The sequence below is a fragment of the Heloderma suspectum genome, chromosome 2 (assembly GCF_057233095.1).
Source record: "Heloderma suspectum isolate Gila_16-S chromosome 2, 16-S_ref, whole genome shotgun sequence".
Lineage (NCBI taxonomy): Eukaryota > Metazoa > Chordata > Lepidosauria > Squamata > Helodermatidae > Heloderma > Heloderma suspectum.
This window is the reverse complement of record NC_139459.1, coordinates 156,434,595-156,462,017: the sequence shown is the minus strand read 5'-3', so window position 1 is coordinate 156,462,017 and position 27,423 is coordinate 156,434,595. Positions and strand designations below refer to the sequence as shown.

General features: G+C 44.4%; 1 protein-coding gene across 1 annotated transcript in view; it reads right to left on the bottom strand.

Moving 5' to 3' along the window:
* Positions 1–27,423, bottom strand: part of ADGRL3 (adhesion G protein-coupled receptor L3) — a 713,779-nt gene that overhangs the window by 234,506 nt on the left and 451,850 nt on the right. Inside the window, exons 15-16 of the mRNA XM_084829694.1 lie at positions 14,387–14,596; positions 3,227–3,447 (exon numbers count right to left, since the gene is read on the bottom strand). Of these exons, the coding sequence (XP_084685820.1) occupies positions 3,227–3,447; positions 14,387–14,596 (431 nt within the window). The remainder of the gene's footprint in view (positions 1–3,226; positions 3,448–14,386; positions 14,597–27,423) is intronic.

Genomic DNA, 27,423 nt, shown 5'->3' with positions numbered 1-27,423 from the left:
ATTACGGTTGCCACCTCTCTTTTATTTTACAAGCTCCTCATCTTTAATAGCTAGATGGCAAGCAGGCACAGTACAGTCTGCTCTATGCAGATAATAGCTATACCTATTGAATTTGGGTGAGAATTTCATTAGGTTCATTATTTATAAGAACTAACAAAAATTCACCTTTCTTCATAAATTGGATGGAAAGAACTTGGGATTTTAAAAAACAGAATGTGTCAGAAAGCAAAACTGACTACTAATTTGTGCATCCCAGTTTAAGTATGTGTATTTTCATTTTTCATGAGAACAACTGCTCATGTGGTATGTCATACCAATGCACAATAATGCACAGTGGGAAGGATTTACTAGGGATGGAAAGATCTGTCTGTTTGGGGTTCTACAACTTTCAAGCCTTTTGAAGCACAAGAGAATTCCATCCCATTTATGCATCAGTTTGCAAATTTTTGGGTAAAAATTCCACATTAAATTGTATATGCATTTCTCTCAACATACAAGATTTTCATATGTATTTCTCCTAATGCATTCATTTTTTTTTAAAAAATGAAGAAGTGCAAGAACTGAAGGATAATTGTGTTCCAGTTCACGTATTAGTTCAAGGAGTGAAAAATTAGGTCAGTTTGTATTAAATTACAAACTGAACAAATTTCTCCCCCAGCCCTAGGATTTATACCCAAGTGAGAAATGCCAAGAAGAAACTGGCAGCTGCTTGGTATACCTGCATGTGCCTAGTGAACACTTCTATAAATCATTTCTATCTTAAGAGTTTTTCTCACAGGAGGGGTATGGAAAAGCAAACCTGTCTCCAGTTATTATAACACAGTTGAAAAGCCAAGAATACAAAGCTTTGTTGCCAGACAAATGCAAGTATGCCTTCTGCCATAGATGCTGGCTAAGAAAACCAAAGACAGTTTTCCTTTAGATATGGTGCAGTACCGTATCAGTTTTCCTTTAGGTATGGTGCAGTACCATATCAGTAGCAGACGTGGCTGCCATTCACAATGCAGCGCGGACGGCAGCAGGTAGGTGCTCCGTTCCGGGCCCATTTCACGGGACGGGGAGACAGGGGGCTTCATTCCGCCACAGATTTCGGGGGGCCGAATGCACTGGCATTCGGCCTCACCGAGATCCGTGGCGGAATTCTCTGACATCCCTATGCAGTTGTAAATGAGGAAACCAATTTTCAGAACAGAATAAAAGCTTTAGTCACTGCTTGTTTGACAGAGGGCACTTCTAGCTTTATTAGCAGTTTTCAGGTTTAAGTTAAAAACACAAAAATAATGAATTAAGCATTACAGTGTATTTAAACTAGCAATCAGAGATGTTAGGAAATTGGATGGATTCACTGGGGCGGTTTGCACAAGATGACAACCCACTGTGGCGAGGCACGTGTGGTTGCCATTTTGAATATGCAAGCCCCACTTGGGTGTTGTTGTGTCATGCAAACCCAGCAAGCGTGGGTTATGTGAGGCTTAAATAATAATCAAATAACCCACACTCACTGGGTTTGCACAATACAACAACCTCTAAGCGGGAGTTCCATATACAACCTAGTGCCCATGGGTACCACAGGTAATGTGAACCCAGTCATTGTTTAATTAATACTGCCCCCTGGTTCTCTGGCTCATGGACAAACCTCATATGTTGGTGTGGTTTCCGCTACAGTGGTAAACCTATATGCAGACTGTACTACTTCACAGTGCAGATTGGAGTTCACATGATTGAATGCTCTTTAATAAAACAAACACACAACTCTATACCGCATAGAAAACTAGTATGTCAAAGAGAAGCTTAGGGTAGAATCCTAACCTTCATGGGGAACATTCCACAGTTTGATAGCCCACTTGCAGTATGAAGTAGTACAGCTCAGGTACTATTTTACTATCTCAGTGAGAACTGGGCCTTTATCTACCTTCAGTTGTCAGGCTATGAGGGCTTTCTGGATAGGAGCAGTATTCTTTTCATACTTCCACATGTCAAAAATTCAGCCACAAGTTGTACTCAAATTCGAGGTGAACTCTGTTGCCAAAATGCACCACATAGTTACCATCATTTTCTATTGGTTTTAAACATCATAAATCATTTACAGACTTTCACAGTCATTTTTGTAAGTGGTAAACAGCTCCCCTTCATAGTAAAGATCCTCTCTCCAGTTGTGGGGGGATGAAATATCACCCTATTGGCACTGGATTGTGGCTAAAGTGAATCTAGTGTAATGACATCTAGGGCTTTTAGAGTCATCTGGAATGTCCTTAGACTAATTAATCAGACTAAATGCTCCCTTTACTAACCGTGTATATACAACTATGAACCTTTGATCTAAACTGTGTTCTCCAAGATCTCATGTAAATAACTGCCATTATCTTCCTCACTTCTTTAATTAGGACTTCAGAATCAGAATTATAAGAGCAATAAGCTTGTTTAAACCCCAATGCAACATTATATCTGTGGTGACAATTTCTTCATTAACTTCTGACTTGTACAAGCAGAGATAAGTCCTCTCTAGAGAATTCAAGGGTTCAAGATGGTGGGCCCCATTCTTCTACATCTGTTCATGGATACTTTAGTAAGCATGTTTAAAGGCAGCCGTCAGCGAGACCACATCACTCCAGTGCTGAAGGAGTTGCCCTGGTTACCAGTTGTTTTCCGGGCCCAATTCAAGGTGTTGGCATTGACCTTTAAAACCCTATATGGTTCCAGCCCAGCCTATCTTAAGGAGCACCTCCAACAATGCCAAGGACGCTGCTCAACGAGATCAACCTGTCCCATCAGCCAGGACAACTAGGCTGGTAAGGACTAGGGAGAGGGCATTTTCTGTAGTGGCCCCCACTCTGTGGAATCCCTCCCTAGTGACCTCTGCCATGCCCCCTCTTTGATGAGCTTCTTCTGGGCTTTGAAAACCTGGCTGTTTGGGTGGGTTACGGTTTTTTTAGAGCAATGTTGTTTGTTCAGTTGATTATGTAAATTTGTTGTATTTTGTGTTGTTATTTGTAATGTATGCTTCCTAGAGTGGCTGGGTAGCTGGCCAGATGGGCAGCTAATCAATCAATCAATCAATCAAACAAACAAACAAACAAACAAACAAACAAATAAGCAGTACAGAGAAACTTCCCATTACTGCGACTAGAGCTCCTGTTAGCTATTTATTTCCAGTACTGTCCAGGTGCACTAGTACTGGTTTCTCAGATTCCCCTAAACCACATATTGGACACAAAATGAAACTCACACTTTTCCTGTGCCATAACTTCTGTAGTCTACTGCTGCTGAAACAGCCACAATCAGAGCAGGCACACCATAGCCAACCAAGTAGAAGTATTTTCTACGTGAATGTTCACTCTCGAAGACCTCCACCAACATTATGTAAAGCTGTACTCCCTCCAGAAACATCCAGGTGAAAGCAGAGAGGAAGAAGAAGTGCAAGAGGGCAGCAAACACAGCACAGGCTATCTGGGAGAGTAAAAAGACAAAGCATAAAAGTAATTATTTTAACCTGAACAAGACATTAATCCATTGTGGTGTAGTGAAAAAGGCAACTTTTGTGTTAGTTATCAGTGCTCAGATCACCAAGAAGGGCAAAGAGGGTCTGGCCCACTGACCTTTTGTGACTGCCTCTGTAGAAGACTACAGGGGAGGCCATGATCTGACTAAAACTGGAGGGAGTCAGGGCATGTGATGTGTGGCAGGGATGACTCCAAGAGGAAGGAAAGAGTAGTGGGCACTCCCACAAAATATTTCCCATTACTCTATTTCGCCCATCTTTCAGTAACAGTATATGTCTATTTAATGCTATAGCAAACCACTTGTTCCCCTAATAATTGTCTTTGCTACACTTTCAGCTCCGCAGGCTAGTTTTTCTGGAGTTGCCCCTAGCTTGTGGGCCCCCCTACCTTTGCTGTCATGAGTCAAGCACTGTTAGTGATTATTAGGAAGGGTAATGCTGGAACCAGCACCATGTTGCGGGAAAGAGAAATTAATCCATCGTATCTCCCAGGTCAGCATTTTTGGGGGGTCCTCCCACCATCTCTCCAACTGCCAATCTTCACGGAAACACATAAGGAAGCGTTTTCAGCTTTTCTCTGCTTTTTCCTAAAATCGGCTTTGGTCTGACAGTGGCACATGAAGCAAGAAAAGCCAAGTATGCACTACCTAAAATCCAGCTTTTCTTGCTTCATGTGATGCTCATGGGCTAAAGCCTGTTTCATCATGAAAAACATCATGAGCCCCATAGGTGCTGCTCAGCGAATGAGAGAGTTGTTCCCTGCCCTGGTCAACACTCCCCTACTCAGGGAAGTTTACTGGAAGTGCTGAATTAAGCCTGTGTATTTTACCCCACATTTCTCCCCTCTCATCCAGCATTGGGGTGAACCTCCATCCTGTATCCTCAGGAAAAAGCAAGCCTCAGTTCATCCTTCCCAGTCCCAATCCTAAGTGTAATAGTTCTCCAGGAGTAAGTTTCACTGCTCCTTGTGCCATTTACTTCCAAGTAAATATCCACTGGGAAAGACAGGATCCAGCTGACTTTATAAATCCCCTGCTTGAGACTGCACAGGAGTTGGGTTTACTGCTTACTAGGGAGTGAAATGTACTTCCAAGTAAACATACACCGGGGAGTGGGGAGGGGCTTCACAGAGAATCTCAGGGACTTACTTCTCACTTGGGGGAGTGAAACTTACTTCTGAGAAAACATGCCTAGGGCACTTTTGGATGCAGGCTTCCTTTCCCACTTTTTTCTCTTCACCAGACTGCATTAGCAATTAGCCTTTTTCATTCATAAATACTAGCCTCTGACTAAGTCATTCACAAACACATCCCTGGTTCCTTCATTCATAGTCCTGAAATAGCAGTGTTTCACCCCTTTAACAGACCATATTAACCTTCTTCATTCCGAAATACTAGTGTCTCTGGTTCCTTCATTCACAATTGTGGTGTTTTGCCCCTTCTACAGAGCGTATTAACCTTCTTCATCCAGAAATACTAGCCAGTTTCCCCTGTTGTATGTGTGGCTTTCCTGCTTGTGTGTGTGTGTGGGGGGGGGGCAGGAGGAGGAGCCTTTCCTGCAGAAACAAGAGTTTGGGGCAGGGGAAGCAGAGGTGGTGGCAGCTGCAGCAGTACTAATAATGATAATAATAACAGACACTGCTGTGGCAGCACCCGTAAGACCGAGTGAAGTAAGGCTCAGTTTGCCCATCCCTACTTCTGAGTAAGAATGATTACCCGGCACTCAATGAATTAATATTTAAAGGGTGAGGCAGTGAAGGGGCAGTTTTAAGAAAAAGGGCTGGCAAAGGAATTCTCCTGACCCCAATGCTCCTGTAGGCAAAGTGCAATTGAGGGCAATGAGTTACTTCTAGGTACACATTTAGCCCTCTGCTCTCCCCATGCCCTCACCCCATGCAGCTTTCCCTTCTATCAATCAGCGATACTTCCACCAGCTGACAGCAAAGCTAGCGGAGGTCACACAGACTGCCAAACTGCACCGAAGCTGCTGTGGTGGAAAAAAATCACAAAATGTGTGTGAAAAAAACTCCAGATTTAGGGCAAGAAACACTATGCTAGATACATGCGTGATCTGACATGATCGACTTTGGGGCGCAGTAGAACTGGAGTCAAAGCCTCATATAGATACCCCCAAGCTGCACTTGAGACTGCTCTGCCATCCCCCTTGGAAGAGAGGGGGAGAAAAGAGGATCTGATTTCCATCTAGCTGTGCATGGAGCAACTTAAGAAAGGGCAACTTTAAAAGTTTTTAAGTTGCTACGCTTCTTGAGAAGCCCTGTAGAAAATATCTTTCTTTGCATCTGGTGGCTGCATTGCATGGACAAAGGGCAAGGAACGCCAGCAAGACCCAATGAGAGATCAGGAAACTCAGTTTGCATGGAACTAGGGATGGCGGAGAATTTCTCCCCGAAACTTCGGAGGGTCAAGCGCCAACGTGTTCGGCCCCCCGAACAAGTTTCGGGGAGAAATTCTCCACGCCCCCCCGCCCCCGCCCCCCCCCCCGGGATGGGACTTACCTTTGCCGAATTTCCCTCCCGGCGGCGGGTCCGGCCGGCGGTTCGGCGGGTGTTCGTGCGGGGCAGGAGCGGCAGCCGGTCTTTTGACCGGCTGCCGCCGCCGCCATACCAATAAAAGAAAAAAAAACAAAAACGCCCCCGTGATAGGCTACGTGACGATTAACGTAGCCTATCACGGCTAGATTTGCAAAGTCAGCCTTGATAGGCTACGTAAATCGACACGTAGCCTATCACGGGTGACTTTAAAAAAAAAAAAAAGCGCGTATGGGTAATGGCGGCCCCCATAGGGAGCCGCCATTCCCGTTCCTTATTTGGTCGCTGTAGTCTACATAAAGATTTACGTAGACTACGGCGAAAATAAGGGCAACGCTATTTACAAGGAACAGACCAGCTATTTACATGTCCCTACATGGAACAGACCAGCTATTACTGGCTGAATTATAATAAGCTAGATAATGAGATAGTGAGCATCTCTACACCAGCCTAAAATCCCACATTTAAAATGGGCCTTTTTGCTTCCGTTTTACATGCAGGATCACCACAAACTCCCTTTACACCTGCTTCCTTCTCCCCCCTTCCCCCTCCTTTTCCTCCTTATTTATTTATGTATTTTACTTATTTATTACATTTATACCCTGCCTTTTTTCCTCCTTAAGGAACCCAAGGCAGGGTAAATAATCTACCTCCTCTCCATTTTATCCTCAAAACAACAACCCTGTGAGGTAGGTTGGGCTGAGAGTCTGTGACTGGCCCAAAGTCACCTAGTGAGCTTCCATGGCTGAGTGAGGACTACAACCTTGATCTCCGACTCCCAGTCCAACACTCTAGCCACTACACCACACTGGCACTGAGTCAAACTTATCCGAGTCTTCCATATGTTTCATTATACAGCTGCTAGATGGAACGGTGGTCTAGTTCCTCTTATTGCGAGTTTTCCTCTTTTCACGAGGGAACTCAAGCACAGTAATTTGACAGCTCATTATCTCCGACCTTTTAAAAAATGGAATAAAGGTAATTTAGTGTGGGAAACACCCTGGAGGTTGACAATGTCATCTAAAGCAGGGGTCCCCAACCCCGGGCCATGGACCGGCACAAGTCCGTGGCCTGTTAGCAACCGGACCACAGGGGTGTGCGAAACCCCCTCACCTTGAGTCCGCGGGGGTCCATGGGGGGAGGCGATCCGTCCCTCCCCCTCCGGAATCCTCGCCGGCCTGGGCCGGCTCCGCTCTGTGGCGAGTCAGCAGAGCTGCCGGCCGGCTCCGGCCTCTGGCAGACTTCCAGCCGCTGGGACGCAAATGGTGTCCGCTACGCGGATGCCATTTGCATCCCTATTCTTCAAGTAATAGGCTACGTAAATCTTTACGTAGCCAATTACTGCAAAGAATAGGGATGCAAATGGCGTCTGCATAGCAGACGCCATTTGCGTCCCAGCAGCTGGAAGTCTGCCAGCAGGAACACCCCCCCCCCCGGTCCATGGAAAAACTGGACCAGTCCCTGGCGCCAAAAAGGTTGGGGACCGCTAATCTAAAGGACCTACAAACTTCCATGAGTAACCAATCTCAATAGCAGGATAAAAGCTCTGTATGAAGAAGCCTAGTAAAAGGGCACCTTGTTATTTGCTTTTGCTTCCAAACTGCTTCTAAGACTTCATGAAAAATGATTAAATGCAATGGGACCATGGGCTACACTTCCTGGAAGATGGACAGCTGGCAAGGGACGGGTTGCACCTCACAAAAACTGGGAAGAATGTGTTTGACCACAGCATGAAGAACGTTATCAGAAGGGCTTTAAACTGAATCCTATGGGGAAGGAAGGCGTAAAGTTGGGGGTAACAATGGATGAAGGTTCATGCACCGCAACGGTGGGAACAGCTCTAACAGCGCCCAATAATAGTCTTCACAAACATGTAGGAAGATAGCCAGACTATGAAGCACATGGCCTTCAATGTCTATATACTAATGCCCAGAGTATGGGAAACAAACAGAACGAACTTGAACTCTTAATACAGGAGGGAAATTATGACATGATAGGTGTAACTGAGACTTGGTGGGATGACTCCAATGACTGGAAAACAGCAATTGAAGGATATAACTTGATCAAAAAGAACAGGAGGAACAGAAAGGGAGGTGGAGTTGCACTATCTATTAAAAATACATATTTCTGCACAGATATACAGGAGGAGGAGCTTGGGAGCCCCATCGAGGGCATCTGGGTTAAAATAAATGGAGCAAAGAATAAAAGGAACCTGGTGGTCAGAGTCTACTACCAGCCACCCAATCAAGGAGAAGACGAGGATGAAACTTTTGAAAAGCAAATAGCCGATGTTTCAAGGAAGCATGATGCAGTAGTAATGGGGGACTTCAATTTCCCTGATATTTGTTGGGAGACAAATTCTGCAAAACATGGCCCCTCCAGGAAATTCCTGGCTTGTGTGGTGGATAACTTCCTCCTACAGAAAGTAGAGGTAGGAACTAGAGGATTGGTTATCCTTGACTTGATCCTAACCAACAGAGATGACTTAGTGGATAAAGTAGCAGTCACAGGAACTCTGGGAAAAAGTGACCATGTTATATTTGAGTTCATGGTTTTAAAGGAAGCAAAAGCTGAGTGTAGCCAAACATGTACCCTGGATTTTAGGAAAGCCGATTTTAATAAACTCAGAACAATGAGAAGTGAGGTCCCATGGCAAGCGACTCTAATGAGAAAAGGAGTCCAAGGTGGGTGGGAGTTTTTAAAAAAGGAAATTCTCAAGTCACAATTATAAGCAATTCCAACAAGACAAAAAGGAGGAAGACAACAGAAGAAGCCTATGTGGCTTTACAAAAAGCTAAGAGGTGACCTGAAAACAAAAAAGGACACATATAGGAAGTGGAAAGAAGGCCAGGCAACAAAGGAAGAGTACAGGCAGGTAGCAGAGAATTGCAGGGATGGCATCAGGAAGGCTAAAGCTGAGAACGAGCTGAGATTAGCGAGGGATGCTAAAAGCAACAAAAAGGCTTTTGTTTTTGAAGACGAGGCCATCTGTCAAGGATGCTCTGACTTGGATTCCTGCATTGAGCAGGGGGTTGGACTCGATGGCCTTGTAGGCCCCCTCCAACCCTACTATTCTATGATTCTATGAAGAACTCTCAGAGCCACTTTCTATTATCTTTGAGCAATCATGGAGGACGGGTGAAATGCCAGATGACTGCAGGAGGGCTATTGCTGTTCCTATTTCAAAAAGGGTAAAAAGGAGGAACCTGAGAACTACAGACCAGTCAGTCTGACATCAATCCCTGGAAAAATTCTGGAGCAGATTATAAAGCAAACCATCTGTAAGCACCTTGAAAACAATGCAGTGATTACTCAAAGCCAACATGGATTTGTCAAGAACAAATCCTGCCAGACGAATCTGATCTCATTTTTTGATCAGATAACCTCCCTTGTGGACTCTGGGCATGCTGTGGACATAATATACCTCGACTTCAGCAAAGCGTTCGATAAAGTGCCCCATGATATCCTGATGAGCAAACTAGCTCAAAGTGGGCTAGGTGAAACAACGGTTCGGTGGATCCATAGTTGGCTACAGAACTGGACTCAAAGAGTGCTTATCAATGGGATCTTCTCAAACTGGGGAGAGGTAACGAGTGGGGTACCACAGGGCTCAGTCCTGGGCCCAGTGCTCTTCAACATTTTTATTAATGACTTGGAGGAGGAGATGCAGGGAATGCTGATCAAATTTGCAGATAACACAGAATTGGGCGGGATAGCTAATACTTTGGAAGACAGAAACAAAATTCAAAATGATCTGGATAGACTGGAGCGCTGGGCAGAAAACAACAGAAGGAAATTTAATAGGGATAAATGCCAAGTTCTGCACCTAGGAAAAAGAAACCCAATGCACAGTTCCAAGATGGGGAATACATGGCTCAACCACACTACAAGCGAGAAAGATCTTGGAATTGTTGTAGATCACAAGCTGAATATGAGCCAACAATGTGATGTGGCTGCAAAAAAGGCCAATGCTATTTTGGGCTACATTCATAGAAGCATCGCTTCCAAATCCCGGGAAGTCCTAGTTCCCCTCTACTCAGCACTGGTTAGGCCTCATCTGGAGTACTGTGTCCAGTTCTGGGCACCACACCTGAAGAAGGATGCAGACAAACTGGAGAGGGTTCAGAGGAGGGCAACAAAGATGATCAGGGGACTGGAAACAAAGCCCTATGAGGAGAGACTGAAAGAACTGGGCATGTTTAGCCTTGAGAAGAGAAGACTGAGGGGAGATATGATAGTGCCCTTCAAGTACTTGAAAGGCTGTCACAGAGAGGAAGGCCAGGATCTCTTCTTGATCATCCCAGAGTGCAGGACACGGAATAATGGGCTCAAGTTACAGGAAGCCAGATTCCAGCTTAGCATCAGGAAAAACATCCTGACTGTTAGAGCAATATGACAATGGAACCAATTACTTAGGGATGTAGTGGGCTCTCCCACACTGGAGGCATTCAAGATGAAGCTGGACAGCCATCTGTCAGGGATGCTCTGACTTGGATTCCTGCATTGAGCAGGGGGTTGAACTCGATGGTCTTGTAGGCCCCTTCCAACCCTACTATTCTATGATTCTATGCACAGAGTCAAGGGATGCTAACTGATGGATTTCGAATTGTTTCAGTTGCAAGTAGTTTTTCTTGGTTGCTGTTCTCTTTTTAAGCTGCTAAACTCCTTTGCTTTGGGGAAATTGCTGCCTCGGGTTCCTTGCAAGAGGAAAAACGGTGGGATATAAATGCAATAAATAAATAAATAAATGAATGAATACTCCTTGAAATCAATTCAGGTGTTCATGCTGATTGTTTTTTTGCTGTTCTTGTTATATGAATGGATGATCTTGCATATTTAATTGGAATGTTTGGTTGTGAATATTTCCATGTGTCTACTCTGCTATTTCTTTGCTCTCTACTATTTCTTTTGGAATTAATTTTTCCTTAATTTTTATTGATATATGAATAACATATCAATTGAATAACAGTCAATAAGTAATGTTTCTCTGATTATTTAATTCTAGTAAAAACAGTAGCAAATAGGGTGTACTTGATAACAGGGATATAACACTATTTATTTAAGAACAGACTAACTACCAGGCAGACAGCTAAATATGCTGAAGGAGCAGAATATAATAAAGTAGCGACTATTTGTGATATCCAGTTATTATTTACACTGGAATTCCAGCAATTTGGTATAGAACTCAAAGACCTAAAAAATAATTTATTGCTATTTTTGAGGAAACAGAAAAAACCCTATAGGCTCCCAATTCTGGAATAAAAATTGGATGATATTTAAAATGTGATATTCCAAAGCACAGTAAAAGAAGTACAATAAATGCAAACAGAAATAAAAAGCAATAAAAAAATGTAATAAAGGCCCTTAAGTAATTGGAGTATGATTTTGGTAAAGAAGATGAAGATGTGAATAATAGGGATGTGCAAAACCACCCCCACCCAGGTTCTCTGGGAGCCCGCTGAAGCGCTTCCCCTGCTCGCACCCCCCGAGACTTGTGCTCGAGGCCCCAGGAGCTTGGTGAGTCACCTGCACCAACCCCGGACCCATCCGGCAAGCACCCGCCCTTTGGCCATCTTTTATCTTACCAAAAAAAGGAAGCTTAAAAAATGTACCCAGTTATATGCACAGTTTCTTTTAGCTCCCTTATTTTTATTTAAAAAATGTGGCAAAATGGCTGGCGCTAGCCGAAAGGGGCCGGGGTGAGTGTGGGGAGCATCTGGGAGGGTACCTGCGATGGGGTGCCATCTCCTCTAGCTCCTGCCTGGTCAGCTGTCAAAGGCAGCTGCCCAGGCAGCAGCAGCAGGAAGCATGGGGGACCCTAGCCGCTAGTCATCTCTTGCTAGCACACAGGAGATGGCTAGTAAGGGGTGCCACCTCCTCTGGCTCCTGCCCTTTTTTGCCCATCTAGCTGGGGCTTTGTGGAGCGGGAGGGAAGGTGGCTAGGGAGGCTGGAGGATTCTTCGTAAGACAGCACCCCCTGTCCCCTCCCCCCACCCACAGAACTGCCCCCTTTCTCTCCTAGGGTTGGCGCAGGCTCTCGGCTCAGTCCGGAAGTCGACAGACTTTGCCCTGCTTGAGTCTCCAGACTGTGCCCACCAAGCCACTGCCCCTGCTCTCGTCCCCCCTTGCTCATTGAGCCGCCCTCACATACCCTGAGCCATTGCTGAGCATCTGTTGTTCCCATGGTTGCCATTTTGCAAAAAAAACGGCATGCCTTGGGAGCTTCCATCATGTAATATTGTGCACAAAGGGCAGTAAAGGCTCCATCTGTGCAAAATTACAGGCAGCAGAGGGGTCCATTCACTTCCATTAGATTTTCAAGGTGCTCCTCAGGAAAAGGGAGAGGGAGCAAAATCTCTGTGGGGGTAAGTCAGTCCTTGGGACAAGGTGGATTTCACCCCCCAAAAGGCATTTTCCCACTACCTGGCTGAAAGTTTCCTCTCGCCTCCTACCGTTTAAAAGGCAAGCAATTAGAAGGATCCTCCACCTGGCTTGGGGGGAAATACCTTTTTTGGGGAGTAGGCGGTGTGTGGTGGTGGGGGAGAGGATGCCCCAGTGGTAGGGACCCCTTTGGGTGTCCCCCAAGCCCACTCTCCCCCTCGCCCTGCTTTCCATATTTTTAAAATGTCTTTGTTCTGTTCTTGTGCAAGAACAGAGTAAAGATATTTTAAAAATTGCTGTGCCCCATTTCTTCTGAGGAAGTGAGGGTGCTAGGCATGGGGAGGGAGAAGGTGTGCCAGTTTTTTGACAGCTCTCAATAGCAGTGCGGGACCACTCGCTCAGTGCGGAGCTGCTCAGCAGGCAGATCCGGGTGAGCACAGAGGCTTGTCAAGCCTCTTGGCAAGAGCACATGAGGAAGCTGGGCACAGGAGAGTCTGTCCATCCCTATTCCCTCCTCTCCAAGGTTGCCTTTGCGACCTTGGAGAGGCAGCTGGCATGGTTCTTTCTGTGCCAGCTGCAAGGGACAGTGGGGAGCTCGGACTCCTGGGTCCGAGCACTGTCTCCGACCACGGATCTAGAAGTCCGAACTATCCTATGGCCCCCCAGATGCTGTCTAGAGGTCACAGGATTGTTCTCCCTGATACCACTTTAAGAATAAATAGTGGTTATGCCACAAAAACAAAAGAACCTAGATATATTTTTATCATATTTATGGTCAGAAATCTAAAAATATAGTTACAGGCTCAACCCAACCAAATGATAGAGGGGGTAGAAGTGTTTTTATTCATAGGGCTCTCACCTATAACGTTAAAAAAAGAAAAAGGAATTGAATTTTAAGACTAAGCAACTTACGGAGCAATACTATGGCCACTAGACAGTGGCTAGATGGCCATAGGCTATGGTGTTTTCCGGGAACCAACCTCCCACTTCCGCACTGCCTCAGAGGCAGGGCAGAACAGCCCAGTCCTCTGCGCTCGCAAAAGGAGCGCAGAGTGGCTGGAAAGGGGCGTGGCTGGGGGTGTTCTGGGGTGCGGAGAGCGTAGCTGCCTGTATGACACATCCTATGTGTCGTACAGCAGCATCCTTCCCCGCTTCCTGCTCCCATGGCTAGACAGTCGGAATCGGCTGTCTAGCCAAAAAAGCAGGGCAGGAGGAGCATGGAGGGAACGATCCCCTCTGTGCTTCTCCTGCCCTGCTTTGGATAGGCGGTCGCCTCTGAGTTCGGAGGCGGCCGCCTATCTCAATAGAATTGCGCCCTTAGTAAAGAAGATACAAGATATAAATAGAGTTCCCCCTTTCAATTAAATTATACTTTTAAGGAGTGGAAGACTGTAGTAAAGGCAGCAGAAGCAAATAGGTTTTTGGAGGTACTACAGGGGGAGAAAGAAATAGTAGTAAAAGAAGAGTTAAAGGGGATCAAATATAAACACAGGATAGACATGATGCCTTAACATTTCAGTATAAGACAGGGGGAAAGTCAGAAAGAGAAAAAATTCCAATTAAGTATCAGACGTATAGTTGGAATATATACTATTGCTTCTTATCTTTATCCTTATATTGATTCTTTTTTCTCTTTAAAATTAGATAACATTGTCCTCCCTCTGGTATTACTGTTGTTTTTTTCTTTATATGTATGTTTGGAACTGAATAGGATGAATATAATATAATATTTCATCTATCAACATCAGTGGCTAGCATCCGATGATGTCCCAGCACTAGTGCTAATGACATTGCAGTAGCATAAACCAACGCTTGTACAATGCAACTAGTGCAATGGAGGAAAGTGATGATTTGTCATTGAAATTTGGTGGAACAGTGGCAAAAAAGGAAAGTTTTCTTTTAAACAAGGCACTTAGGGAGCAAGGAACAGACTTCAGTATTTCTCACTGGATAGTTACCGGCTGGTCTGCCCTGTTGATTCCAATGAGGAAGAGGAGTTCTGCCACAAACAGGCTGATGCACAAATTTTTATGGATAGTATTTCTGTCACTTTGGAGCCCACGGAAGAAGCAGAAAGTAAAGATGCAGATCAGGAGGCAGACAAGGGACAGGAGAATACCGACCCAGGTAATAACATCCAGGAGCAGATCATGGACTGCATCACCATGCTGCAGACATAATAGGAGGGAAAAAAGAGTCAACAGTTACATATCAGCTATCTAAGTCTGGGAACGCTTAGCTTGTCTGAAACTGTTTGGAAGTCTCTATCCACATGTAGATCTCTCACAAAAAGAAACAATGAAGGGAGGAGTGCATTAATGCATCTACATTCATTCAGTTATCTGTTCATTCCGCTTCTATACTGCCCAATAGCCAAAGCTCTCTTGGCAGTTAACAAATATTACAACCCAATACACAACATAATAAAAACATAATATAAAATCTTTTACATTTTTTAAACAATTTAAAACAGCTACAACAGTTAACAATAAAATACTGGGACCCAATAAAACAACTGACATTAAAAGCTCAGTCATATGCCATCAAATGCCTGGGAATAGCGGACAGGGATTTCTGCATGAGGCTTTTATTGTGTGCTTGTGGCTTGTCACTCACGGAAGTCTGCAGGTCCTTTTTATGACATCGTCATCCTCCAGGATCTCTCCTGTCCCATTTTAACCTTTACCCTGGCTTTTAAAAGATTGATGAAAACGTGGTAATAAATTTAAATCACAATCCAAGGGCTGGTGTATTTCTGGAATCTTTCTACATTGCAGCACCATCTACTGTCTGTATAATGAATCATATGGAACTTGCAGAGAAAGGAAACCCCCGAAAAAAAGGGGGGGAGCATATGTAATGGAGCTGATCTTAATCTGGCGAAGAATCTGGAAGCAGAAGCCCTGGTAAGGGTGAGGGATTTTAGCCTCATGTAGAAATCCTCTAAAGTCTTAACATGCCAACAAAAACAGGACAATATGGCACCAAGTGGACCCCAATGGGAAGAGCATTCAACAATCGGGGCTACTACCAAGAAGGCCTTCTCCCTTGTTGCCATCATCCAAACCTAGAGGAGGCCCTTGTGGGTAATCTGGGGGGGGGGCACATGTTGGTGGTTGGTGGACCAAAGCCAGGGGTGGGCAGGGCCAGAGTCACCCCTTTTCTCTTTCTGCCACCCCCTTTTCTCTCTCTCCATTCCATCCTATCTATTGGGTTGGCAGAGAAGGAACAGATTGCTCTTGCCAGAAGTCTGAACTGCTTGCACACAGAGGGCTTTTGAAATTAGGCCGAGGGCCACCTGAAATTAGGCCAAGGGCTGCATGTAATTCTATAGCAATACAAGTTCATGAGATTATATATTAATTTTAAAAGCAATTTAAAATGAACCAGGAACAAAAATAAGCATTTAAAAGAAAATAAAAGTTCCTCCTTTAAAGGGCCAAGCTCATGTTTTAAATGTATTCCCAATAACCCAACTACAGAAAATGCTCCAGTCCACTTCCTCTTATAAAACCTTCTGGCTTTTACTTGTGACTATAATGAAGCAAAGCCTTCAAGTATTTGTAGACATTAAACGTTAAAAGACTTTCCCATACTTTCTTTGAATTTTCAACTTACAACGTCTTTTATAAACATAAAAGGCAAAACACAATCAGTGACAAAGACATTTTACCAGGTCATTTGAATGCAATGAATTTAGAAAAAGTTCCAGGTGAATAAAGCAGTCTGAACTTGCATGAAAAAAACTTAATAAAGCTCATCAAACGCTTTCAGGGTTTTGTTCACTTAAACACTACAAGCAGAAAACTACCTTCTAGGGATTTAGTGAAAGGCATAAAAGGTAAACAAATTTGGAAAGTATAATGAATATGTGTACCACAGACAAAATGAACTATAGTGTATGCTGAGAACTTTGGGAAAACCAGCTTGGTTTATAACACTTAGCTGGCTGAATTGCTATTGGAGTGAGTTACTAGAATTGCTGAAATGGGTACATAGAGATGTCCCCGACTGAAGCAAAAAAAGAAAACACAATAGGAGAGGTTTGTGTCCAAGCATTTCCATTATCAGTTTCATCTTACATTTGGTGCCTGAGGAATGTTATGATAGCTGACGGTTTGGGGTGGGGTGGGGGGAATGAAGGCAAAGCAGGGTTGGGGAAGGGAGGGTGGAATGTGTTGTCCTCGGAAAAGGCATGCCTGGCGTGCTGTAACTGAACCACTGCACACTGCAACCATTCGTTACAATGCGGGGCCCACTGCTCCAAGACTAAAAACAGAGGGGGAAAAACTCAAGCAGAAATCCATAGAGGCATACTGAGGCCAATAGGCAAATCACTGGACAGAGATTGTGATTGCCAAGGGGAGCTTGGATGTGATCCTCATCGCAACACAGCCATGCAGTGCTTTGAGCCCACATCTCTCTGCTCCACAGCAGGAACCCAGTTCAGAGGAAGGAGAAACTGAGGACAGTTAACTTTAAAGTCGTGGCTGAATAGCAGTGTGTGTGTGTGTGTGTGCCTGTGTGTGCACATGGGTGTATCTGCGGAGGAATAAATCCAGACAGTAACTCACAGAACCAGTCTTTTTAATCCATAGCAGCCAACAAGAAGTGGGAAACAGGGGCACATAGGCTTCTAGATCATGCTGGCAAAGAGGAGGAGGAGGATATCCTCAGAGCAACACAGAAACCATTCTTAATCAATAGCAACCAGCAAGCCAAACCTCAGAAACAGGGAACTGAGGCACGTGTACTTTATTTAGATCCTGCTTGCAAAGCAGAGCAACACCACAAAATAAAAAAATTGTTCCAAAACTAGAACTGGCACCAAAGAACCAGAAACCGATTTTTCAAAAGGGAAAACTTGCCAACCAAAGCAACCAACCACAAATAGATCTTTTAAAAAATGTGCAGAAGTTATTACAGCAGATGTTTAAATGGCAACTAGAAGAAGAAGAAGAAGAAGAAGAAGAAGAAGAAGATGATCAGGTTGGGAAATTGCTAAAAAAGAAAAAAAAAAAAAACCCCGACAAGGAATCCCCAATGTTTTCAAACCCATGGGCACATTTGGAAATTTGAGGAACTGTTATGGGCATTAGCAGAAAATGTCTGCAATGGATGGAGCGGCAGGTCACAAAATGTTTGCCATACAGAGTGTGACTAGTCAAAGGATAAGTAACTTGCTGAAGAAATCAAGTATAAGGCTGCAACAAACCTATGCATTCTTACATGGGAGTAGGGATGTCAGAGAATTCCACCATGGATCTCGGTTAGGCCGAATGCCAGTGCATTCGGCCCCCTGAAATCTGTGGCAGAACGGCCTGCCCCCCCCGCCCCCCCACAGATCCCCCCGGGACGAGACTTACGTGGGGCGGATGCTCTGGGTGGCGGCGGTGGTGGCTGGTCTTCCGACCGGCTGCCGCTGCCGCCACCACCATTTGCAGTCTGGAGGTTGTTTTTTTTTTTAGCCTACGTTTTTTTTTTTTAGCCTACGTAAATATTTACGTAGGCTAAAACAGCGAATCAAAAAGGGACGCAAATATTGCCCGCTACGCTATTTGCGTTCCCCTTTATTTTCGTCATAATAGTCTACGTAAATATTTACATAGACTAAGACGGCAAAAAACGCGTGTGCAAATGGCAGCGGCCGTAGCCACTGCCATTTGCGTACGCGGGTGTTTTTGTTTGTTTGTTTGTTTACCCAGAGCCCTCCACGGCTGGAAATCTGGCTGCGGACGGCTCTTGCCTGGGCCTGGCCGGCTGCTCCGTGGAGCCGCCGTGGAGCACAGCCAGCTGTCAAGGATTCCAGGGGGGAGGAACAGATCGCCTCCCCCCCATTGAGGATTCTGGAGGAAGGGACGGAACGCCTCCCCCCCCATGAACATAATCCATGGAAAGGTAAGTAACTTTCGTACATCCCTACATGGGAGTAGGACTCACTGAATTCAGTGGGATTTACTTCCAAATAGACCTACATAGGATTGCCCTGTATATCCTATTTACCTCCCTTTCTCATTAGGGTGGCCAAATACAAAAGAGGAGACAAGTCTCCTAAATACTTAATAGTTGTGTAGAGGAGGGGATTTCAACAGGTGTACCTTACATGACAAGCTGCATCTGCTAAAATTCCCTCTTCCCAGTTGCAGGCAGAGCTGGATTATCCATTAGGCACAATAGGCACAGCGCCTGGGGGCCTACAAATCTCCGAAGGGCCTACAAAAATATTTGGGGCCTACAAAAAGATTAAATTCAATTAAAGCAAATTATTGTTTAATTTATCAATTTATTTATACAGATATATGTGTAAAGTAAATGTAAATTAAACATTAACTTTGCATCTAGTTTTGTTAGAAAAATCACAATTACATCTTCAAATTTCAGTTTTGCAGAAGCTTATTCTCAGTTGAGAGTAGTGCAAGTGAATATAGTCATTTCTATCCCATGGCTAACCTAAGACATTTCTTATGTTTCAACTTAGAAAATGAGCACTCCCCATCACAACTTGTTCCAAAAATGGCATAATTACACTCTAAAAGCAATGCTGACATTTAGAAAATTTGTCACCAACTTGTCCATTATTTGTGCAACGATAATTTCTGCCACAGATTTCCTGTCTCCATAAATAGGTGAGGACAATAGAAATTCATCTGCAAATGCATGTTCAAGATCTGATAGATAGGTGTCTATTAATGCCCTTGCTCTAGAGGCCACTTCATCAGTGGACATAGACCTATCCATGGGAAAACTAAGCCTTTTATTGAGTGCAGCATATGCCACTTGCAGTCTGCACATCTCAGTGATAAATTTATCCATTATAGCAGCGGTCCCCTTTTTGGCGCCAGGGACTGGTCCAATTTTTCTATGGACCGGGTTTTTTTTTTCCCGCTGGCGGACTTCCAGCCGCTGGGATGCAAATGGCATCCGCTACGCAGATGCCATTTGCATCCCTATTCTTTGCAGTAAACAGCTACGTAAGGATTTACGTAGCCTATTACTTGTAGGACATTACATCCCAATTATTATCCCCATTACTTGTAGAACAGGGACGCAAATCTGCCAGCAGCCGGAGCTGGCCGGCAGCTCCATGTACTCGCTGCGGAGCGGAGCTGGCTGGAGCTGGCGAGGATTCGGAGGGGGGAGGGACGGATTGCCTCCCCCCCGCGGACCCAAGGTGATTGGGTTTCGCACACCCCTGCGGCCAGGTTGCTGACAGGCCACGGACCAGTACCGGTCCGCGGCCTGGGGGTTGGGGACCCCTGCATTATAGGATAGCAGGACTGTGTGAAGAATTTTTCACTGGCACTCAAACCTGAGTCAGTATAATCCATGCCAACTTAATAATACTAATGCTAATAAACCAGGTTCTCAGTTCTTTGCATTGTGCAGTCTCCTTGCAGTTGGATGGTGTGTGTTCTTTTGCAGCAGCATTCTCATTGGCTAATGGCTAGGCAACGCTTTCAGAGCTTAGCCTTGCCAAATTATGTTGGGTGGGTCTAGCCATATGTTCTATCATAATTGTTCAGTGTTCTAAACCTTTTGAAAATGGATAGTGAAAAAAGAAAACTACCCCCCCCCCCAAGACAAGGGATAGGACCTCTCTGGGCCACTGTAGAGACATTTCTGATTAGATCTGTTGGTGACAACAGCACAGGTCAGGAGAAGGGCAGAAAAGTCGAGATACGTTTAGATGAAAATATATGAATGTGGGGGAGTATCTGGGTTCTCTGAACTATTGTTTTGGGGTTCCTGTGGATATTTTGGAGGGTAGAATCTTCCCAGGGCTGTGCCCCACTAGCTCAAGTTTTTTAATATATATATTTCTTTTATTTTTCAAAAGAAATTACAAAAAAACCCCAAAGACATTCTTATTAATTCAAAATCCCTCCCCAGTCCCTCCCCAATCCCTCCCCCAGCTCAAACAGTTTCAGGATTCTTCCTCTCCCCTCTTTTATTTTCTTTCTCTGTTCCAGGCTAATATATTAATTCATCCTATTTCATTCCTTTATCATCTTTTTCTTTTCCTGAGTCCCACAGATTTCTATAAGCTTCTATCAAAGTTGTTCCATTCGACTCTTTTTTTCATAAAATCTATATATTTTTTCCAATCCTTCTTGAAGGTGTCTCTTTTCTTTATTCCTCTGTGCACTCTCAGCTTCTGTGTCAACTTTTCATTTATTACTATGACTCAGATTTTCTTTTTCCATAAAGATACTGTCAGCATCCCATCTTCCAATTACTTGCAATTAATTGCCTCGCGGCTGTCAACAAGAAACCAATTAATGTTTTTTCTCTAATCTCTCTTATTTTCTTTTACAAACATATTCTATAAAGTTAATTCTGGTGTTTTACAAATCTCTTGATCAGTAGTTCTTTCTGTTTCTTGAAATATCTTGTCCCATAATTTTCTAACCCTCCTACATTCCCACCACATATGTATTTGAGTACCGTTAATTCCACATCCTCTCCAACACAGAGGTAATAGATTCTTATTCATTTTTGCTGACTTCACTGGTGTCAAATACCACTTCTGGACCAACCTTAATCCACCTTCCTTTATTTTGGTGGATATTGCTTAAAAGGGAAATCTAAAATTTGCTTCCAGTCTTCTTCTTCTCTCTCCTCATGAACATCTCTTTCCCATATCTGCTTTATTGTTACATTCCCCCTTATCTCCTGCTTTATCAGAATTTTATATATTGGGGTTATTCTTTAAAACAGCATTGCTTTAAACAAATAGTTTATCGCTCAGGCGCACCTAAGACAGCCTTCTTTTGGGAAGCCCCTAGGAAGAGGAAGTGTTTTGTCTGAAAGTAAATGGAGACAGAGGATTTCAATTTAAAAAGAACACCCACAAACAAGGCGGTGAGCACAATTCATTTTTTTAAAAACCGTATGTATTTATTAATTATTTTCATAATTTCATAATATTATTATTTATTATCGGAATATACTACACTGCATTTTTATTTACGGAAATTTCGTGACTCTTTTACCACGAAAATTTCGTGACTCTTTTGCCATGATGAAAAAAAAGCCGCATGACCGCTGGCTCCGCAGGACCTCGTGGTGCCGTTCTGCAGAGAATTCCGTGGTATGGACGGATGGGAATTCGATCCCATTTCAGTCCATGGCAGAATTCTCTGACATCATCCCTAGAAAATTCTCTGTGTATTTTTCGCTTTGTTTTTATTCTCCCTGCCTCCCAGAGAGAATTTTCTTTTTTACACTTGTGCCAGAAAGCAAACAATTGTACGCAAGTACCAATTATGCCTTAAAGGATATTGATTTTCAGTAATAAATATAGTGAACTCTTTTTTTGTATTGCTTTGATTTTCCTTGGCAGGTCTGAGGTTATTAGTGAACATCCTAAAACCAATTCCTTAAAGGTGTCTTAAAATATAAAATTGCCAGAAGTAATAGATATACAGAAACAATGACTAATGAATTTCCTTCTCTATGCACACACAGAATCAATTCCAGAGCTGAAGAATGGGTTTCCTGCTAATAAATATTGCCACTTAATTGCTTAGGTACGTAAAAAATATGGGAAATGCCTATGAACATATTGTTGTAGTGGGAAAAGTACAGAGAGCTCCACTGGCTCAGGAAAAACATCCGGGTTGCGAACTTCTGGACGATACTCTACAGGGTCACAGGTAAAGAGTGTTGCTTTTGCTTGAAGGGAGTCTGAGCAGTTTGTTTTCATGCCCAAAATAGTTAATTGCTTGGTCATAATAACTAGAACACGGTAAAAGATCTGAAAACCTTGCTCCACATATACAGGGCTTATCACATTAGGTTGTATTTGCACTATAATTGACAGGTGTATGTTATTCATAACATGAGACTTCTACTTAAGATGAGATACCTCTTCCCTTGTCTTCCATAATATATAGGATTATTTGCCCCATGTCATGTCATAATCACACTGAGGGGTGATGCCCCACCCTGTTTCCATATCACTGGTTGTCACTTGCAAGTATGGGGGGAAACCCAGCCAAATCACATCATGGATAACGTGATATAGAGAACTGATTCCATAAATTGTTTTGCCAATGTTTAGAAAATCTAAGCTGAAACTTCCATGCCACTTTATCTTTTCTCCCTTCTCTCCTCTCACATTCTCTCTCTCTCTCTCTCTCTGTGTGTGTGTGTGTGTGTGTGTGTGTAAGCCGTAAATGTAAGCTGTAAACTCCTTAAGTCAGGGATTTGACCTTTTTTCCTTAAAAAGTATTGCAATGAAGCAGAATATACATTTTAAAGACAAATAAATGAACAAATAACAGTTTGTAAAACCTGTTCCACAGGGGCTCAGCCCTCACTCCCATTCTACATACATACAAACGGCTATACCATTTCACATACTTGGTTCATTTTGAACTGTTGATAACATTATAAAGGATGCTTTTCTACTATATCTTTAAAAGCCCACTTTGATCTTAGAGCAGTGCAGGTCAGACTATTGCACACATACGTATATTTTTCCTATGATTTCTATTGGACAAATCTTCATATTTTAAGCTATTCTCTTCAATTAGCTTTCTTAAAGACTTAATTTGTACCTTGGGTGCATCGAGTCTATCTGCATTCTCTGAGACTGCTGCTTCTGTTTCTTTCATCTTCTCATGCAATTGCCCCAGTTTATTTTCCAATATTTCCTTCCAGGCAGTCAGTAAATCTTGTTTAAGTATTGTTAATCAGTCAGTTCTTCTTTTGATACAGCCATCCCTCAAGTCTCAACTTCTTCCCACCGCTGTTTCTTTGCTGATTTTGGGCACCATCCTATTCAGGGCAGGAGAAGCACAGATGGGATCATTCCCTCCGCACTTCTCCTGCCCTGCATTTTTGGCTAGACAACCTATTGCGGCTATCTAGCTGTGGGAGGGCAGAGCAGGGGAGGAGGCTGCAGTACGACACATTGGATGTGTCGTACAGGCATTTCCACTGTCCTCGCCCTGGAACACCCCCTGGAATGCCCCTTTTCGGCTGCTCTGTGCTCCTCTTGCGAGCACGGAGCACAGGGCTCTCTTCCACGCTGCCTTGAAGGCAGCGTGGATGTGGGGGGAGGTCAGTTCTCCGAGGTCAGTTCCTGGAAAACCAGATATTGTATGGCCATCTAGCCGCTGTCTAACGGCCATACAATTGCTCCCTTAAAGAAGTATTTTATTCTGCTCTCTGTTCTCCTTAATAGATTCATTAACAGCTTTCTGTAATTTTGTTTCCAGGAGTTATTTTCTTTTCAGATAACTTTTCTCAGCTTAAAATATTTCCTGAGGGCAGGGAACTCTAAGATCATGCCATCATTGCCTTTAGTGTCCAAACTCCACTCCCCCCAGCTCAGGGTAACACACATACCACCTGTGTCTACAAATCTATGATAATGGGACCTATACAATATAAATATTTATCTATATTTATTTATAGATCCATCTTGGGGGCCTATGATTATGAGAGCGTCTAGAGCCTACAAAGACTTTAAACCAGCACTGGTTGCAGGAACCCTGTCCTCTTTTGCATCTGGCCAACTTTCAAAGACTTCACTAAGATCCTCCAGTGTGGTAGGCAAACATTGATGTCCAGGTTGTTGCTGATTATTCAACAACTATGGCTAGATATGGCTACACCCTACAGCGAAACACGCAAGAGATCAGCTCTTGAAAATGTGTGGAAGGACATTAATAATGATCAAACTTTGTGTCCATGTCTTTGGAGTTTTGAATTAAAAGCTTGAATATATTGGGAATGTGGAGCTTATGTTACTAGTGACAAACTTAATGGCATTGAGCTATATGGAGAGTCTAAGAGAATTCAGTAACTCTCACTTTATTTCAGATAAACTAGGAAAAGAGTTTTGAAGTCCAAGAAAGAATTAGAAGTGTTAGCATAGACTCGGATAGTACTGACATTCTCAAATCAAACATGACTGACATATACTATGCCAAATGTTCTCCTGGTTTTGGAGAATTTGTGCCTGTATGAAGTGGCTTGTATTCAGGAAAAGCTATAGTACAGTTAATATAGATGTTGACTATAAACTAATTCCACCAAAAACATCCTTTGTTGTTGTTGAAAGTGTTTATCTGAGCAAAGGATAGATCGATCGATTGATAGATAGGCTGTGTGTGTATGCATATATATATATATATATATATATGTGTGTGTGTGTGTGTGTGTGTATGTGTATACACACACACACACACACACACACACATATAAACGTGTGTTTATTGTCGTTTATCCTTGTCGTTTCGCCCAGGCGGCACACCACCGCTGGAGGCGGTCCGCTCTTCTGGGGCATCTCTTTCAGTAGCATTACAAGCAACATTGTCTCCCTTGCTCCCGGGGACCCAGACGTGGCTGCCCCGGATATGGGATCCCTCACCCTGCCCCTGCCCGCTCCGGCATCCACGTAAGTGGCATATCAGATCACTATGCTAATCTGGCGAGTTATGATGCCACTGGTGCTACTCCTTCTTGTAATGGCTTTCACCTGAGGAGGTGCGTGGCTGGCTAATGTCGAGGTCTTCCACAGGAGGGCCGCCATTGACCCTTCTCTGTGCAGGGACCTGATGGACCAGGACCTTTCGCTCCAATGTCGACTCCTTCCTGGCCATGTTTCGGCGACAGATCTGGCAGTGGCCACATTCCCCAGGCTGTCTCCCGCACTGGCCCTCGGCCTATTGTGGGTCCGCTGCTTCAGCACCGCTGTCTGTGCTGGGAATACAGCCCCTAGAGTGCATACTCCCAGAACCCGTGCCTTTTCCGTCGTGAGTGCTCCCTTGTAGCAGTCAGCACTTGTGCACCTCTTGTCTAATGCCTGGGGATGGTAGGGTTCCTCTTGGAAAGGCCAAGGCAGTAGGAAGCCCGGGGGCAGGCTACAGCTCCCTCCGGTGGGCCCATGCCTAGTTAGGTTGGTGCTGCTACTCCGGCTTTAAGACGCTACCCAACAGGGGGAACGCGTTTTAACTGGGAACATGGTTTCATGCTAGGTTTAGGACCCCTCCCCCCTTTTTTGCTACATCAACATAGGCCAACCTTACCTCGTAAACAACACTTCTCCTCGTCAGGTGTTGTTTACGAGGTAAGGTTGTGCAGGTTCGTGAGAGGTGCAACAAGGCAGTACTGGCAGAAGGGTTATGCCCCCCCCTTCTTCCACACCCCGATATCTACTCTAGGGATTTCCCTTCTCGGAATGGTGCCCAGGAAATCTTCTAGGGAGTTTGTGCTGATTCGTAACCTCTCTTCTCTGAGGGCCAGTCTGTTAATCACGAGATCCCTCATCATCTGTACTCAGTGCGATACACCTCGTCGATGTGGCAGTTGTCTTGGTTTGGGATCCCGGCCACAGTCCCTGATGGGCATATGCTACATGGAGTATAAAGATGGTGGTCAACGTTCTGACCTAATGCAAGTTTCTATTGGGGCAGTTTCTACATTAGCTCTACCCCTCTACGCCTAGGTAATTTGCAGTTTAGAACCCACTGTTGTTACATTGAAGCAGTCTCCATGGTAGCCGCCGGAGGTTTATTTCACAGGCACGTTATGGCAGTTGGAAAATGGGGCTTCACAGCGTTCCGGCCTGCATTCGCGAGTTGTCTGCTTCTTCCTGACACAATTTTGCTTTGCTTGCCCTAATGTGCTTATTCCTTAGACCAGCAGACTCGATGTACGCTGGAACGGGTGCTCTTACATGGGCACATTAGGATGTCTTGAGCTGCACGAGGGGCTTGTATGTTGTCTTCGGACTTCAGCTTCTGTCACCCCAACACATTAAGACCCAGCGGCTTCACAGACGAGGCATACGGTGGGAGTCCCCCCCGCCTCACCCTGTTCCACCAAAGTTTGTCAGTCTTCCTCCGCAGGTTCAGGTGCTGCACATTGAGAGAAATGACTTTGGCTGTAAGCCAGGCAAGGACCTGATCGAACAGGCCTTGGTTGAGGTGCAGGTGGTCCGGCATACCTGGCTGGAAGTAACCTATTGCAGTCCTCACTGCTCCCATGGATCAACGGGAAGGAATGGAATGACGTTGCCAGTGGCAGGGCACGTCGTAAAGTGCACAGAGAAATGGCTTATGGCCTATGCGAATGAGGTGATGGATGCACCACCTGCCAGGAACTTCTGTGGACATGAAGGGAGCATTACAGGAAGGATGGTGTCCGCCTGTCTCATGTAGTGAATTGAATAACATATTTCTGTCTGATCTGCAAAGGGGCCTGCGGGAAGTTCTTCTGCGCAGGTGGGGGGAGTTTCACAAGCTCTAGGCTTGTGACTCCTGTGGCGGCTAGGACGGCCGAAACAGGAAAGGGAGTAGGGATGGTGTGCATGCAGAGGTACCTTATGGTGACAGGTGACGCCCGAGGCCCCCCGAACGGGTTGTGCAGCTCGGCGGGAGGATAAGGGTTGCCTGGGAGACCAACCCTACTCACTCACCCAGGTGTTGTGCGGCACTAGGTTGGGGGTGACACCGGAAGGTCTACCTCCCCCAGAAGGGGCAGTCCGGAGGGATGGCGAGATCACCGCCACCCCTCAGGCTGGGTGTGTTTTCGCCCAAGAAGTGCCAGCTAGCCGCTGACACAGTTAGATGCCCGTCCTAGTTACCCCTTTGCAGGTATTTCAATAAATGTAGCCCAATTTTCAACCCAAGCTTGTTGTCTGCGTCTTCTTTGACCCATCTCTGCTCACAATGCTCTTTTCCTGGAGAAAAGCTGTTTTCCTGATGCTGTTTTTCGCATTTATTTATATAACACTGCAATACTTTTCACCATGATGAATGCTGAACATTATATCATTTGTGAAAGTGTTCCCAAGAAAGATGATGAAAATTGTGTGGTTCTTAGGGAAAAAGCCACGAGAGGCATCACTAAAGTGAGCAAGGAAAGAGGTGTCTATTTGCATGAGAGGCTTGTGGAAGTTCCTCAAGGTGGACAGAAAATTCATAATGCATGCCATAGTACCCATAACAAAAAAACTACATACAAAGCTATTTGGGAAAAA